General features: G+C 40.8%; 1 protein-coding gene across 3 annotated transcripts in view; it reads left to right on the top strand.

Moving 5' to 3' along the window:
- Positions 1 to 16,034, top strand: part of LOC106810509 (transmembrane 9 superfamily member 1-like) — a 61,458-nt gene that overhangs the window by 1,698 nt on the left and 43,726 nt on the right. For 2 of the 3 annotated variants that reach the window (XM_014813887.1, XM_014813889.1), the window contains exons 2-14: positions 3,474 to 3,563; positions 3,873 to 3,954; positions 4,334 to 4,438; positions 4,639 to 4,757; positions 5,104 to 5,216; positions 6,113 to 6,176; positions 7,120 to 7,191; positions 7,615 to 7,762; positions 8,118 to 8,243; positions 9,783 to 9,875; positions 10,412 to 10,522; positions 10,870 to 11,032; positions 12,536 to 12,727. In XM_014813887.1, coding sequence (XP_014669373.1) covers positions 3,474 to 3,563; positions 3,873 to 3,954; positions 4,334 to 4,438; positions 4,639 to 4,757; positions 5,104 to 5,216; positions 6,113 to 6,176; positions 7,120 to 7,191; positions 7,615 to 7,762; positions 8,118 to 8,243; positions 9,783 to 9,875; positions 10,412 to 10,522; positions 10,870 to 11,032; positions 12,536 to 12,727 — 1,478 coding nt within the window. Of the gene's footprint in view, positions 1 to 2,883; positions 2,965 to 3,473; positions 3,564 to 3,872; positions 3,955 to 4,333; positions 4,439 to 4,638; positions 4,758 to 5,103; positions 5,217 to 6,112; positions 6,177 to 7,119; positions 7,192 to 7,614; positions 7,763 to 8,117; positions 8,244 to 9,782; positions 9,876 to 10,411; positions 10,523 to 10,869; positions 11,033 to 12,535; positions 12,728 to 16,034 lie in introns of those variants that run through there. The other variant, XM_014813888.1, reaches the window with a different exon arrangement.

Here is a 16,034-nt window from a genome sequence, read left to right as displayed (position 1 = left end):
ACCAAATAGTGACCAGGGTACGTTCCGGTATACCGGACCGTACCCAGGGTACGTTCCGGCAGTACCCTGGGGGACATAGACCCTATGAGCATTAATTACGGTACCTACTAAATAATGAATTAGTTATAATTTATATACTAATATTAATAATAATTAACATAGTACTTAGTATTTTATTATTTATACTTACCTAGTACTAGTAGTAGTAGTAGTAGTACTACTACTACTACCAACGGACTACCTACCCTCAAAAAGAGGGAGTCCGCAGTCTGAGGTTCAAAATTGAAGATATTATTATTATCATTATTAATATTAACAATAACGCATGTGCTTATTTTTAAGATTCATGCAGTTGCACGTGTGCCAAATTTTCTTTGGACATTGGCTGAAAAAATACGGTGATTCTGCAAGGCGGTGCTCCGGGACGAACTATTACTAGTATTAGTATGGCTGAATTTTCAGGGAGTCTGTGACACGGACTCATGCATATGTCAAAGCAGGGAGTCCGACAGTAAATCAGGGAATATTTGTATCTGGTCTTCCGTTAATTTTGCACCCTGTATCACTATCAGTAACATGACATCATCAGGAGTTAATGAATTGAATTAGAGAAGAGAATGACACACTCAAAACATGAAAATTCATAAATTGCGTGCCTTAGTTTACTCGTGTTTTATTTAACGAATCTCATTAAATTTTACACCATTTGGTATAACCAATTGCTTTGAAGCATATGTTGGATATCCGACTTGCACTGACACTATGTATAATATGGAGATCGAGCTTCAAATGTCAGACATGGTTTTAGGCTTTTGTGTAGTGACAGTCACACGCAAATTTGCACTGTTATGTGAAATACTTGAGCATTCGGATGACAGCAGGCATTGGCTGGGTTTGGCTGGGTTACACATCTGCGAATACATTGAACTTGTGTTATTGCTGATTGTGTGTGCGTGCGTGTGTGCATGTATATTTCCATAGCAACAATAAGTTAAAAAACAAAATGTATTAAAATTATAGAGGCAGCAAAAACAAGAAGCATTCATAATACATTAGAAAAATTACAAAAGCCGATATTTTCCATAAGATATTTATAATTTGTTATTGTAAATTATTTTATGGTACAATGTATATATATGTCAGATGACATCTATGTTTTCACACCAACAGCTAAGCTGTGAGTAAGGGGTCGTTCACAATTATCAACATTTTCGTCAGCGTACAAACCGTACGCTGGGGGGGAGGGGGTTCAATGCCCGCCGTAAGCTTTCAGCATTTCCGAAAAATGTTGATCCATTTCCCGCGCCGCGCGCCCCAGCCGGCATCGCGCGGATCCTCACTGTCCGACATCCTTGAAGAGTGGAAGTTCCTTTCCAAACATATGGACAGGAGAAGTGGTTTTGTGTGCTTCCGCATGGGCAGCTGTGGAGATGCCACATGTGAGTGCAGAGAAGATGAAATCAGGGTTTCGAAAGTGTGGAAGATACCAAGTGGTGACAAGTGGCTGTTCCCACCAATAACCCCCGACCTGAGCACCCGGGCCATTACAAGACGCTTCACCAGTTGGAAAGATCCTTGGTCTTTAGAAGCCCGGATAAGCACTTGAAGAACTTTGAAGCTAACAGTTGCACTCACTGCAGGTAGGTCTAGCTCTGAAGTCTAATTTTTTCATTAGCTAATTTTCATCCCCTAACAGTTTGCTCTTGGTACAAATCGTTTATCTTCCAGATCATACATGCTGCACAGCAAGAAACTGATCCACTCTTGTCTTTTCTGTACTTTCAGATATATCTTCACCAGCAAAACCGATGAAGAGAAACACATCAAACTGATCCATGGTGGAGTACGTGCCAAATGTGAGATGCCAATCGGAACAAGGCCAGCCACCACAAGTGCCCAGTGTGTGATGAGATGTATCAGACTCAGTATCAACTGCTGAAGCACCAGGACCTGGAAGGTCACAAACTTAAGAAAGGAAGACCAAGCAAGAACTGAACACTGTATTCATGGAGTATCATGTCCAGAAAGACTGTTTAACATTTTCTGTTCATTTGCCATGTGACTTAAAGCTACAACCAGTCTTGATTTTTGAGAATATTTACAAAGTTTTCCGGAAAAAAATTTCTCTACATGTTGCATTGTAGTTAATTAACCATCATCACTGTCATCGCCATCTTCACCACCATGATCATCATCATCACCATCTTTATCACAATCATGAATTCATGATCACCATCAACACTCGTCGTCGTCGTCGTCATCATCATCATCATCGTCATCATAATTACCATCATCATCATCATCTCCATCAAAATCATCACCACCACCACATCATCATTATCATTGTCACAATCAGCATTATCATCATCATGTCTCTTTTTGTGCAACAATCAATCAATAAAACTAAGCAAACAGGATATAAATCTTTTACGCATTTCTTTATTTTCCTTCTTGTTTGTAGCAAAATTAGACTACATGCAAATCCCTTTATATTGAGGTCATTGGGACCACCAATTTATGCTTGTTATAATGAAATCTTATTTATTATAAACAGTATTTAATAATTTTGATTGGTTTTCACTTGTTTCCACTTGTTTACTAAAAAGGATGGAAAATGCACCTTTCCCATTCTTCAGATTGACTGGATTAATAACTAGCAGAAAACACCTCACTTCACTACCGCGGCAAAGAAAATGGCTATTTTAATTGTTTATCCATCAAGCACAGATATTTAATTACGTAGAGAAGCAGGCTAGACCATATCACATTGACACTAATACAGTACAATGTTTACCCACACTGCTGTCATTAAGCTGTATGCCTTGACTGATTCCATGCTGCCGTCATTACATAAGTGCCGCATTTCGGCACCTTGTGCAAAAGGACTTTGGATCAATCTACTGTATACTTGCACAGTGTTGTGGAAGGATTTCGATGGCTAAATACCATGATTGTAATGTTACAGTAGGTGGCACCAGCACTGCTTGAATCTCTTAATTTAATTTCTCTCGACCGTTGTAATTTAATTAGGCTACACAGAACGGAAGAGCAATCATGCATTATCTCTAGCTGTGCAAAATTTTGCTACATATTTGTGGTAATTAATTACACATACACGTTCAAATTAATTTAACATACATGTTGAACAACACTTTCTATTTCACAATAATAATAAAAACGTGTAATTAGTAAATTAAATTATATATATATATATTTATATATAATATTTTACCTTACAAAAATATTCAATTGATACTAATCTATGAACTTTGTTGTTAATTAATATACAAGGTGCACATGATGCCTTCATATAATTTCATCCATACTAAACCATCCTAAAAAGATTGAGCTACACAAGTCCAATTTTTTTTTCAATCTGTATAGATGTGTTATAGTATATTTCACCTCACCTATATATGCATGTTGCATTTTTTATATTAAATTTTAGTATTTAAATTGAATATTATTTGCAGATTGTAATGTATGTCAACAAAGTAGGGCCATATTTCAACCCTCATGAGACATACCACTATTATTCACTGCCTGTCTGCAGACCTGAAAAGGTGAGATTATAACGATTGCTACATTTAAATATATATTGTATATGGTTCAGTAGGGTTTATCTTAAGGGAGAGGTGTATCAGGACAGGAAATAATCTTTTCTGGTGATACGTATGCATTTTCATAACATATCCCAGGTGAGTTGTGAGATAATGACAGGTGAGCTCCTTGCAATGTGATATAAAAGTTTAAACAGGACGTATGATCCATCGTACTTGCAAGTATTATGAGAAATGTTAAATAATTGTTGTTTCAATATTTTGGGACTATTCTATATATATTCGAATAACTCCTTTATGTTGTCTTTGCAGATAGAGCACAAGAGTCTATCTCTGGGAGAGGTGTTGGATGGAGATCGTATGGCGGTGTCCTTATACGAAATTCTATTTAAAAGTAAGAGGAACCACAATAAAGAGTCAGTAATTTGATAGAAATTTGAAATTGATTTGAATTCGCAAGTATGTTACCTATAGAATTCTAAGCACAATAAAGCAGCCAACCTTTATTTATATTCTTGTGGTGCAGGGAAAAAATAAAATTTATTTTTCGGGGGCTACTTTTCAAGCTCGCGTGGATGAAAATAGCACTCTAAAATTTGGTTTGCATTGAACTCTACATTCAAATTTACGGGGGCTCTTGTTGGCATTTCCGTGGCTCTTTTTGGCATTTCGGGGGCTAAATCGCCCCGAGCCCCCTTGTATTTTTTTCACTGTTGTGGTGATATAATGGAAACTGATTAGTTTATCTTACCATGTTTCTTTACAATTTGTAGAAGACGAAGAGAGAAAGACACTGTGCAAAGTAGTGCTAAAGGAAGCTGATGTACAGCAGCTGAGATCAGCCATAGAGGATCTCTACTACTTTGAATTTGCTATAGGTGAGTGCTGGTTTCTTTAGTAAGAGCTTTCTTCAGTATTGACATCTGACCTTCATTTCCTATATAAAAGTATAAATAAATAAACAAATATATATATATATATAATTATATATGTAGAATAGTGTGGCGATTCACATGTAGAGACGTGTAACATGTTAGACTACAGTGAACAGGTTTTTGTAATCGCTTGTGCTTTTCAGATCAGCTTCCTCTGCGTGGCTTCATAGGGAGATTGGAGGAGGGAAGCTTCCTTCCTCATCACCATGAGGTGTACTTGTGGGTGCACTTGCATTTTAATATCGAATACAATGGAGATCAGGTGCGTGAGATGTGATACATCTATCTCCTTCATCCATGCTATGCGTTGAGCTTGTAATGTCACTGACCGTTATGGTAGTTTGGCAAAAATACTGTAATTATATATTGATTACATTTGTTAATTGCCTTACCAGCTACATTAATTGAATTACATAACGCATTTATGAGCTTTGAAGATGTGGCATAAATCGATTAGTGTAAAATTATGTGGGTATTTTGTTACCTGCTTGTTCGTTCTTCTGTCTTTGTAGATTAACTTAAGAATTTAAGTCGTACTTTATAATTGTACTATAAGAGCTAATATTTTCCAGAGGAATTAATAAGTGTATTTAAAAAAAATCTTTCAGATCATAGCGGTTAATGTTTCAACGAAAGAGCACCAGCCTGTGAAAATGGATGAGGATATTCATGGCTCAATAAATGTCACATTTACATACAGTGTTAAATGGTTTAAAACAGAGTAAGTCCTCTATGTGTATTTATCCGGTTATGTTGAACATGTCTCAGTATTTGACTGGCTACAAAGCCCTGTCAATACTGCTTGGTTCCTTAGTAACTTTCCTTTCACACATTCATACAGGAAGGACTTGATATTCAATTGGTGACATCTCTGGAGTTGATAAGATGATTCAGTAGAATTGTCTTGTTTTATATTTCATTTTGTGATGTTGCAAAATATTAATGGTTGTGGTTTAATGCTCTATAAATGTAGCCATGCATTCATATGTGTCTCTTATGACCCAATAATTTATTATTCAGTGTTTCATAGTCCTGGTCTTGCCCATGTTCAGATACTTAGCTTTATGTATTAGAAATCTACTTGTTGAATAATAACCTATATAGTCCAATTATTAAAATATAGATGTAGGTTGTTCATTTGGAAATTTACCAAGGTAGCCATGTTTGTTTTATCAAGGTTGCCATCTAAATTTGCACTGGTATTATTATTCTGCATACAGCTGGGGAAAGGGAGAAGCTAACCAGCAACTAGAGTCATTCAAATCAATGGTTTGATTATTAGAAATCTAAGCAGTTAAGCTCGTTTGTCATTAAGACCTGATGGATGTGAAGGCTGTAGCTTGAAGAACCAGTTCACTTTGCGAGTTGGCGATGTTACAACTCCACACTAACCTGAAAGCATTGATAAATGTTTTCAGTTACATATCGTCTTCTCAATACTGTTCTTACCTTGACAAACATCAAGTGTGTCTACGTGAAGGTGGAATCTCTGTCCCCTGCCTGTTAGGTTGCGACACTCTACTTTAATCATTTTTATTTATTATCTTCACATTCATAATATAGAGTTTGGTTTTGTATCTAACCGTTGAATAATAGATTTGTGTTTGCATTTTTCAGTTTACCGTATGAGCAGAGAGCCAAGCGACTGAGCGATAATAGATTTTTCCCTAAAACACTCGAGGTACATATTGTGTATTAGCTGTGCAACTGAAAATATGTTATCCAACTGTGTGCATTGTGGTATCAGGTTAAATTACCTGATTATCAGTTTGTCTATGGTAGTTGATGGCCGTTTGAGCATGTCAGCACATGCTGCTATAATCTTTTAGGTGTAGTTATGAAGGTCGTTTGTTATTTTTGAACCACAACTAAATTGAACTAATGTGTTTCGGGGCCGTGTAATTCAGAGTACTTCCTATATGAGTAAAACCTATACCCTACGAGTACCAGCTGATGTGGCTTACACTAAAGTAATCATCTCTTAAATACATCCAAAATCTGAAAACATGCATTGAAATATAATCTCACCTATTATCTGATATAGGCTACTTATTACAGTAACTTGGATTAAGTTTGCGAAGGATTTATGCTGCTATAGTATATAAAATAGCAAATAATGCAGCTACATTCTTCAATGTCATGACAGTTGTTTAAGTAGCACCACAGACATAGGTGCATCTATTTCTGACAAAAGTGCATATGATTCTGTGACGTAAGTGGTTATATAGTGGCACCCCTGTCTCCATTACGTTACACAAATTACTATCAACAAAGTGTTGACACAGGGAACTAGTTTATAATCTTTTCATCACGTGACATGAACAAATAACTAACAATGAGAAATCATCAAGAAAACTTCAATCATTGCTCACATTGGTGATGAATGTAACGATGTACGAGTGTTCTAAGACATGTTAGCCTTATTGTAGATTTGCTGTTCTGCAAGCATTGCAATACTGACTTACAAGAATACATAAATATTCCAAACACTGACTTTATGTTGCTCGGTATTTCTGAGAAAGATAGAATGGTATCATCTATCAGAATTTTGCTAGTACCAAGGCTGAGGTGTTTTTTAGTGAGGCGTTCCCGGCGCGATATTATGTGTTTCTTGTTTCTTCCAGATTCACTGGCTGTCGATCATTAACTCGATGGTTCTCGTCTTTTTGCTAATCGGTTTCGTCGTAATTATATTGGTGAGTCTCAGTAATTCTATCGGTCTTGTAAACTTTGGCAGCAGTAGTTTGTCCGCTGTTTTAACAATGATGTCTATATCATGTAACCGTGCTGGCTTAGTTTGACTGCACAGCACATGGCTTTTTAACAACTTTTTTTGCCAGCCCAACAACAATGCTTTAATTTTCCACAACATTCTATATGAAATGGTTATTTTGCATGCTACGTGTATAATAGCTAAATGACTTTGATAATGTGCGTCATTGATGCTAGCACAAATGTCAGATTATCAGCTGTAGTAAAAATGTGTAATCTATTTAAAATTGGTAGTTTTATAAATAATAATCTCATCACCTGATCCCTCTGCATTTTACTGATTGCTAGATTAACCACCTGAATGATATGCCCATACCTCCCCCTAATGTCTGTGTTGTGTTTTTTAGACGAGAGTGCTGAAGAATGACTTTGCTCGCTACAACATGGACGATGAAGAGTTGGATGACTTGGATCAGGACGATAACGGCTGGAAGACGATTCACACCGATGTGTTCCGCTTCCCTCGCTACAAGTCACTCTTCTGCTCTATCCTAGGTAACGTGGCTCCCTCTGCAGCCACACACACTCATTGTTCAGCTAGTTGTGATTGATCATAATTGTTCATTTTCATGGGTTTGCTTATACATGGGTTTCCTTATACAGCCTTGTGTTAGGGTTAACTGATCAGCAACGTTTGATACGTGTTTTAATTTGTGTTATTGTTGTTGTTCAGCAACAGAAAAAAGCAATAGTTTCATACATTAGTGTGATGTAAATCATAATTATATTTCTTCAAGTTTGTGCAAACGTTCAACAGTAAACAAGTTAAGGAAACACACTTAACTAAACTATAAAAGTAGTTGGATTGCTTGGTGACACGTGTGTGTAATCATGGTTGTTGAATTTGTAGGTGTAGGAGCTCAGTTCTTGGCATTAGCAACTGGCATCTTACTGATGGCTCTTTGTGGCCTTTTCAATGTTCACAAACATGGATCAATGAACACCGCCTCCGTGATACTCTACGCTTTCACTTCTTGTAAGTTTACTTATTCAATTGAAGGCTTCTTGGTTTTTTAGCTCATCTGACATAGTCAGATGCAGCTTGTAGAATCGCATGAGCGTGCGTCCGTCCGTGCGTCAACAGTTGGGCACAAATTTTAACGTCGCTTATTGTCGGTCCCCGATATTGGGGGATGTAGGGGCGATCGTCAAAACGAGTTGGGATGTCGAAGGCCTGGGGGTCAAAGGGTCAAAGGTCAAGAGTTACAAAGAAGGGGAACATTCCTCCTTAACTGTAAGGTATAGGGAGGAAATGGCAGAATGGCGGCACAAATCTTAAAGGCTCGACCTTACGGCTCGTGATAGTCCGGTTGTATAAGGCTCAATGTAGGAAAAGCCATCACTGTGCCGAAATTGGAGGTCACGGGTCAAGCGTAAATGGGGCACAGGCAAATTTTAGACATTTTCTGAGGACATGGTCTTGATGGAGGCGATTGAAAAAACTTTTTTGTTTCAGCGTGACCTAGCTTTTATGGCTTTATTGAAAGGACCATGAAATGCTTACTTTTCCGCTGACATGCCGAAGAGTAAGTGTCGGCATACACTTTTGACCCTCAAGGAGGAGGGTTTACATGGATTTGTTTTCTCTCAACTGCGTGGCGAGTACCCTGGTGGGTGGAAAGCTCCCATTTTATCGTGAAATTCCACTAACATAACTCTTCTTGAACACGCTTCTACTTAGGAGATAATGGACAATGATTTATATATAGATTCTGTAGTGTAGCATTATGAAATTAGTTGGATACAGTCACTAGCACTGCATAATTACCCAGGAGCTGAGGGCGCTGCGGATTTCGCAGACTTAAGTTTTCTCATCAAATTTTGGCACGCAATTATAGACGTCAAGTGTGTGTACGTTGTTCTTGAGTCTTATTCGGTCCACTAATCACTGGCGCTACCTTGTAACTGAAATTAGTTTAGAGATATGTTGCTATTCGTATTTGCTTGTTAAATTGTAATCTTGCAGGAGCTGCTTCTGCCTCTGGTTCGTATCAACCATTGAGCTATTTTTAACGAGCGGCAGATGTGCCTCGCAAGGGGTTTTTAATGTACGCTTATTACCTGACCCATAGAACGCACGTTATGTATAGTAATAATATGGTAATTATTCGCTCCTGCTTTTGCAATTCGTCGGCACACTGAACGGCTGCATTGCTACAATACTTGTTGCTGACCGATGCAACGATGGCTTTGATAGCGGCCCGCCATCTATCGAATTTTATTAACACCTAGTTTGAAGTGTTGTTTTTTTGGGGTTAGAAATGACGTATGTATAGGACGTCTTGCTATGCACAAATGAATTTATCAGCAGAACACCAGACACCAGATGAGCCCTGTCGCTATGCGGCACTTGTATCGTATGTACCTGAACATAATTATCTTATATATTTTTATAATTTTTCATATATGAATGTGCCGTGTAGTGTTACAGACTGAGTACATCTGCTTTCCCGATGTATTTTTACAATCACGTCTACGTGTGGACGTATTTAAATACAAATTGATTGTTTTCCAGGGATAGCAGGATATGTGTCATCTAGAATGTATAAGAGAATGAATGGTGAAAACTGGGTGTGGAACGTCAACCTGACAACATGCCTCTTTGGTGGTAAGTTGTCCTTTTATTAAATCTGTAACATAAATTCAAAGCTGTTTACATGTTTTTAGCTCAAAATCTCTTCTCTCTCTCTCCTCCCTCTCTCTCCCTTTCTCTCTCTCCCTCTCTCTTCTCTCTCCCTCTCTCCTCTCCCTCTATCTCTCGCTTTCACTATCTTCTCTCTCTCTCTCTCGTCTCTCTCGTCCTCCTCCTCTTCGTCTCTCTCTCTCTCTCTCTTTCTCTCTCTCTCTCTCTCTCTCTCTCTCTCTCTCTCTCTCGTTCTCTTGTTCTCTCTCTCCCCTTCTCTGTCTCCCTCTGTCTCAGCTCATTATCAGATAAGCGCTGTCACTCTGTGCCACTAATTATTTATATACCAATACAACTGTTATATCAAACTTTTATTGCAGTAGTGGTTTATTATGATGGAGAAATATTAAGATGAGGAAAGTATGGAATACGAAAGAAAATAAGAAATTATGTATGGGAAATATGCCTGGTGCTATTAAGACAGTAGATAGTCGTGACTGGTATAGATGCTGTATTTTTAGCGCCGTTCTTTGTGATATGGAGTGTTGAGAACACTGTAGCCTGGGCATACCACTCCACACAAGCCCTGCCAGCAACAACGATTATTCTGCTCGGAGCCATGTGGATCTTTGGTATGTTAGAAGCTGATGCAGTTTCTAAAAACGTTTACTTGCATTCATAACTGCCCTGCTAGTACATCTTCTACCTAAAACGTTTTCCATAGGAACGCCTCCCCAATTATATAATGGAAGTCAATTAGAAAACATGCTCGAGATTATAGATTTTCATATTACAAACGTTTTCCTGGAACGCATTACTTACGTAACACGCGGTATTACTGTGTAGAAATATGTGTGAGCGTGCATGCGTGTGCTGTTCATAATATTAGTATGTGGTGGAATGTAACATAGCCATTTGTTATCAAAAATTGTTACTTTCTACGTAACTGCTTTGTTTAAATTATGTGCTACATTTTCAGGCGGGTATCCTCTAACTGTACTCGGAGGCATTTTCGGGAAGAATTTCGCCGGTGGTTTTGATGCGCCGTGCAGAACGAAGAATATTCCACGTGAACTACCCGAGGTTCCTTGGTACAGGTCTGCGTTTGCACACATGTTGATTGGCGGCTTCTTGCCGTTCAGGTATACTACATATACTACATATACTTCATAATATGATTGGGTTTTTTAATTCATTTGCAAAGCTGCTATTTTTGTGAGGTGATCATCAGTAAGCCAAGTTTGCTGTGTGTTCTGCAAGAGGGTTCTGTTAGACATGGCGGCTGTAATTATATATAAGCAGTATTGCTCATGAATCTCTTTTTCCTTGTATGTCAGCTATCAAGTCATTCCTAGCCTTTCTTCAATAATCGTATATGTAATCTGCAATGTAATTATTTTAAACAATACTTTAAAGGTTCGGATTGATATAATAACCTATAGAGGCACTGTTAGGGAAAAAAATACACGGGGGCTCGGGGCGATTTAGCCCCCGAAATGCAAAAAAGAGCCCCGGAAATTCAAAAAAGAGCCCCCGTAAATTTGCATAGAGTTCAATGCAAACCAAATTTTAGAGTGCTATTTTTATGCACGCGAGCTTGAAAAGTAGCCCCCGAAAAATAAATTTTATTTTTTCCCTGGGCACTGTAGGCAGTTTTAGTAAAGTTTGCTAGCTCGTGTCTTACCCTACCGATGAATACCAGTTTTTGTCTATATTTCCATCTCAATGGCTTCTTAGTCAGTATTCCTGTCATGCTAAATAGGTCAGGGCCCCATTGTCAGAAATGTCATTTTAGACTTATGGCTGTCACGACTCCAAAATGTCCTAACGTGTGATGTCATAACTATACAGAGTGTCGCTGACAACAGACCCCGGAATTCTAGACAATATAAATTCTTATGCAGGGGTACATCCAGGTATTCTAGAAGGGAGGGTCCAGTGAATGCAAAGCAATGTGGGCTTGCATTGACACCCCACATGTTTTTAGAGAAATATCATAGTAAACCTAAGCATCTCAATAGGTAATTTATATTTTTAATTCCATTTCAACCAAGACTAGTTTTTGCCACATATCGAAATCAGGTGCCTGTAGTCAGAAACATGAATAGTTATAACCTTCATAAATGTGAACTGTCATAACTTTAGAAGTTCACATAAAATCTTATGACACTTTATACTCATGATGTCGTAACTACTTACGATGTTTCTGGCAGCGAGCTCCTGACTTGCACTCACAAGAGAGTGGATGGGTGGGCGGGTTCCAACCTTACGACTGGCGACGATCTGCCCCTCCCACCATTGTACCTCATGACTGGATATGCCCCTCCCACCATTGTACCTCATGACTGGATATGCCCCTCCCCCTGCCACCACGTCTCACGACTGGGTCTGCCCCTCCTTGCCCCGCTACCACGCCTCACGATTGGACCTCCCCTCCCTCCTCCCCCTGCCGCTACCACGCCTCACGATTGGACCTCCCCTCCCTCCTCCCCCTGCCGCCACCACACCTCACGATTGGACCTCCCCTCCCCCTGCCACCACCGCGCCTCACGACTAGATCTACCTCCAGATCTCCCCCCCCCCCCGCCATTGCGCCTCACGACCGACTGTCGAGCGTCAGCGATCGTTTCTTGCTCCGCACACAGTGCCATCTCGGTGGAGCTGTACTACATCTTCGCGACGGTGTGGGGTCGCGAGCAGTACACGTTGTACGGAGTCCTGTTCGTCGTCTTCGGCATCCTCATCAGCGTCACGATGTGCGTCTCGATCGCGCTCACCTACTTCCAGCTGTCGACGGAGGACTACCGCTGGTGGTGGAGGTCCATCTTTAGTGCCGGGTGAGTCATGTGCATCGGTTGAGGTAGCGACGAGAGTAGGCGATTCCCCGTGTCTTTTTTTCCTTTTCCGTATTAGCCAGCGAGTCGTGCAGCCGTGATTTGCACGGTCAGTTTTGAAACTGCACGGCCAAAAATGTGTAGCACGGCCTAAAATATTGATCTAAAGACACACAATACAAAAAAATTGCACTCCCAAATATTTTTTTTGCACTCCCACAATACTCATTCCTGGCTAATACCCTGCTCTCCGTTGTGTTTAATGCCGCTGTTTTTGGCGTTGTCTTAAATCTACGAGGAGCTGTTGCGAGTTGACACCGCATGATAGAAAAGGACTGATTTCGAAGTCATTGCTTAAACATGCGGAATATGGAAAAATTATAGCAACGTATAGTCGCACGTACTAGCGGATGTAGATTATCTTATTTTAGTTCTTGGTTTTAAATCGACGAGGATCTGTTGCGAGTTTACAACACGATGTTGAAGGAGGTGGGCATGTGGACAGAGGCATGGACCATTTATGCAGGATGCAGGTCCACTGTAGGGCCATATTAGGGTTTGATCGGCTCGTCACTTGATTCCATTCAGTTATTAACTTAGCGATTAAGGTAATAAGGTGGGTTAGCATCCTGGGAACCGCTGTCTTTGTGCAGAGAAGTGTTCGGTGAATTATCCTACCTAAGATGTTCTGGATGTGCATTGATAGATGGAAATCTGGAAAGTTGAGACCTGCTGAGATATGAGAGGGATGCTCGCTTTGTAATAGAAATTGGTTTTAAATAATGTAGCGCAGGAAAGTATCGCGCAGTCCTTCTACAGCCATGTAAGCTCTAATAACCTCAGTTTTTACAGCGCTGTCCCATTTACTACGATGCCAAAATAAATTAACAAAATTCCCCCGGGAAAGCACACTGGGTGGCGCCACCGTGCAGTAATACGTAGTCATCTGACCGTTATACTGCGATGAGGTTTCGTTAGTTTTTTTCCGTCAATTATTAACTTCTTTTTTTTTACGCATGAAGATGATGCGAGGTAGATGGGCTAAAAGGTATGGACGGTCTACCCCACGCTGACTGAGGGAGTTATGTTTTTTTGTGGCTCGCAAAACAATAGTTTGAAAGTCGATTAAAAGCCTAATGAATAAATGAGCTGCATTCCGTGGTTGCAGCTCTTACTGGGTGCCTGACTGGGTACTATACTTCTCACACAGTATAATATTGAATTTTTTTATGTTATAAATAGTTGATAAATCCAATATAAAATATTTTTTCATTAGTTAATAGCTATATTCCTACACCAGATGTCACCACTATGCTATAATAGCCCAATCAGATGTCATGCCAGCTGCCGTGTCTACTCGTGAGCTGAGCACGCTTGTTGCAATTATTACCATCAGGACAAAATATCAGTTCCATTTTTTTCAGCACTTGGTCGACAGTTTTTTGACAGGCGGAATCGAGTGAAAACGACAATGACAAATTGCAGCTGCCGTTGATGGAAAATGTGCTAGTTCTGCCTATCAAGTTGGTGACCATATGTTGGTGTTGACTTGCTGGAAACCCCTTCTGTTTAGTCGTCGGGCTCCGTTCGGTTAATGCTGATGGTAAAGTCAGATGCCGTAACCGCATGTAAGCCTCACACTTTGCCAAGATTTTGGCATATGCTTTATTACATTACATTAGTGCAAAAATCATTGAAACAGAAAACACAGACACTGCAAAATTATAATACTAGGTGATGAGAAGCACGTGATAATAGCTGGCAGCAGTACTTGAAGTGCTATGAATATATATATATATATATATATACGTATATATATACTAATGGCAGAAGAGCCCAAACAATACAGTGACGAGAATCTATGTTCACATAGTTTGCTGTTTGTGTCACAGTTTACACTGAATTCGGAATAACATCCAGGGTCGTGGCTGCTCGCTCATCAATGATGACATTGTGGGATATATATATATATATATAGAGAGAGAGAGAGAGAGAGAGAGAGAGAGAGAGAGAGAGAGAGAGAGAGAGAGAGAGAGAGAGTTTTACTCTACGTGCTGCTGATGCACTTTATATCGCTACTGGCTACTGGCTGCTGTACTTGTGTGCTGCTGCTGGCTGCTGTGCTGCTGCTGCGCTGGCTGTTGCTGTGCTGTACGGACTGCGTGTATGCACTGCTCTGCTACTGCTACGTGCTGCTATATGGATGCTGCTGCTGCTTGTGTCAACTATAATATTATATAGCTGCTGCGCTGACTGTTGTTACGACTGCTGTACTGGCTGCTGCTACGGCTGCTACGACGCGTACTGCTGATGGCTACTTGAAGCTGCTATAGATTGCTGTGTTTATGCTACTACTTTGCTGCTGAGTGCTACTACTGCTTGCTATTGTGGCTGCTTGCTGTGCTGCTGCTGCTGGCTGGCTGCCGTGCTGGCTGCTTGCTATTGTGCTTGTATTGTCTGGATGTTGTGCTGCTACTACTACTGGGCGTTGTGACTACTGCTAAGCTACTATTGAACGCTCTGCGCTACTGGCTGCGTGATGCTGCAAACTCGTGAAGCGAAGACGCCGCGACGCACGCACCACGCACGAGCGCAACGGGCACATCGACCCACGTACACTGCACGCTCGGCGCCTGCTGTCTGCATCGTGCGCGGAGGAGAGGACGGCGGCGTGCGGGATGAGGGCGTGCAGGTCATTCACGATCGTAGTCGGGAAGTCAGCAGCAGCCGGGCGGGGCGGACGGGCAGCATAAGCAGTAGAACAGCAGCAGTAACGTAGGAACATCACGACACAGCAGCAGCAGCGGGGAAGTGGCCGTGCGACGCACTTGTGGTGTCTGGTGCGGCGTGGAGTTTTCGCGTGAGCGCGCTGCGTGTTTTATCGGCAGCTGAAAAACGCGAGCGCCTCGATTGCGTCGGGTTGGCGGCACGCGCGCGCCCGCCGCGTGTCTCGTTTCCGTGATACTTTAAAAAGGCAAAAACCCGGGCGTCAGGATCGGTTCGCGGCGGTGGTGGCGGGCGGCGCGCGCTGTATCGGGGCGATGTTATTCTCGTTTGTCGTCGTCGCGTCGCATAATCTGGCCGACGTTCGTCGAACGTCGCGGCGGACCGATCGTCGGCGGGAGGGGGGGGGAAAGAAGTTACTGGTGTGTCGCTGGCCGACGCGCATGTCGTTCGTGTTATCTTATATTATGCTGTCTGTTTACATTTGTTCGATTAGCTCTATCTTAGCAAGTAGCTATTAATGGACAGCTCTTGGGTGGCATAATGATCTACGGCGGCAATGATTACAATGAGGGCAACTTAGGAG

Source organism: Priapulus caudatus, unplaced genomic scaffold (assembly GCF_000485595.1).
Source record: "Priapulus caudatus unplaced genomic scaffold, Priapulus_caudatus-5.0.1 Scaffold447, whole genome shotgun sequence".
Lineage (NCBI taxonomy): Eukaryota > Metazoa > Priapulida > Priapulimorpha > Priapulimorphida > Priapulidae > Priapulus > Priapulus caudatus.
Note: the sequence above shows the minus strand (reverse complement) of the source record. Positions and strands in the feature narration are given on the sequence as shown.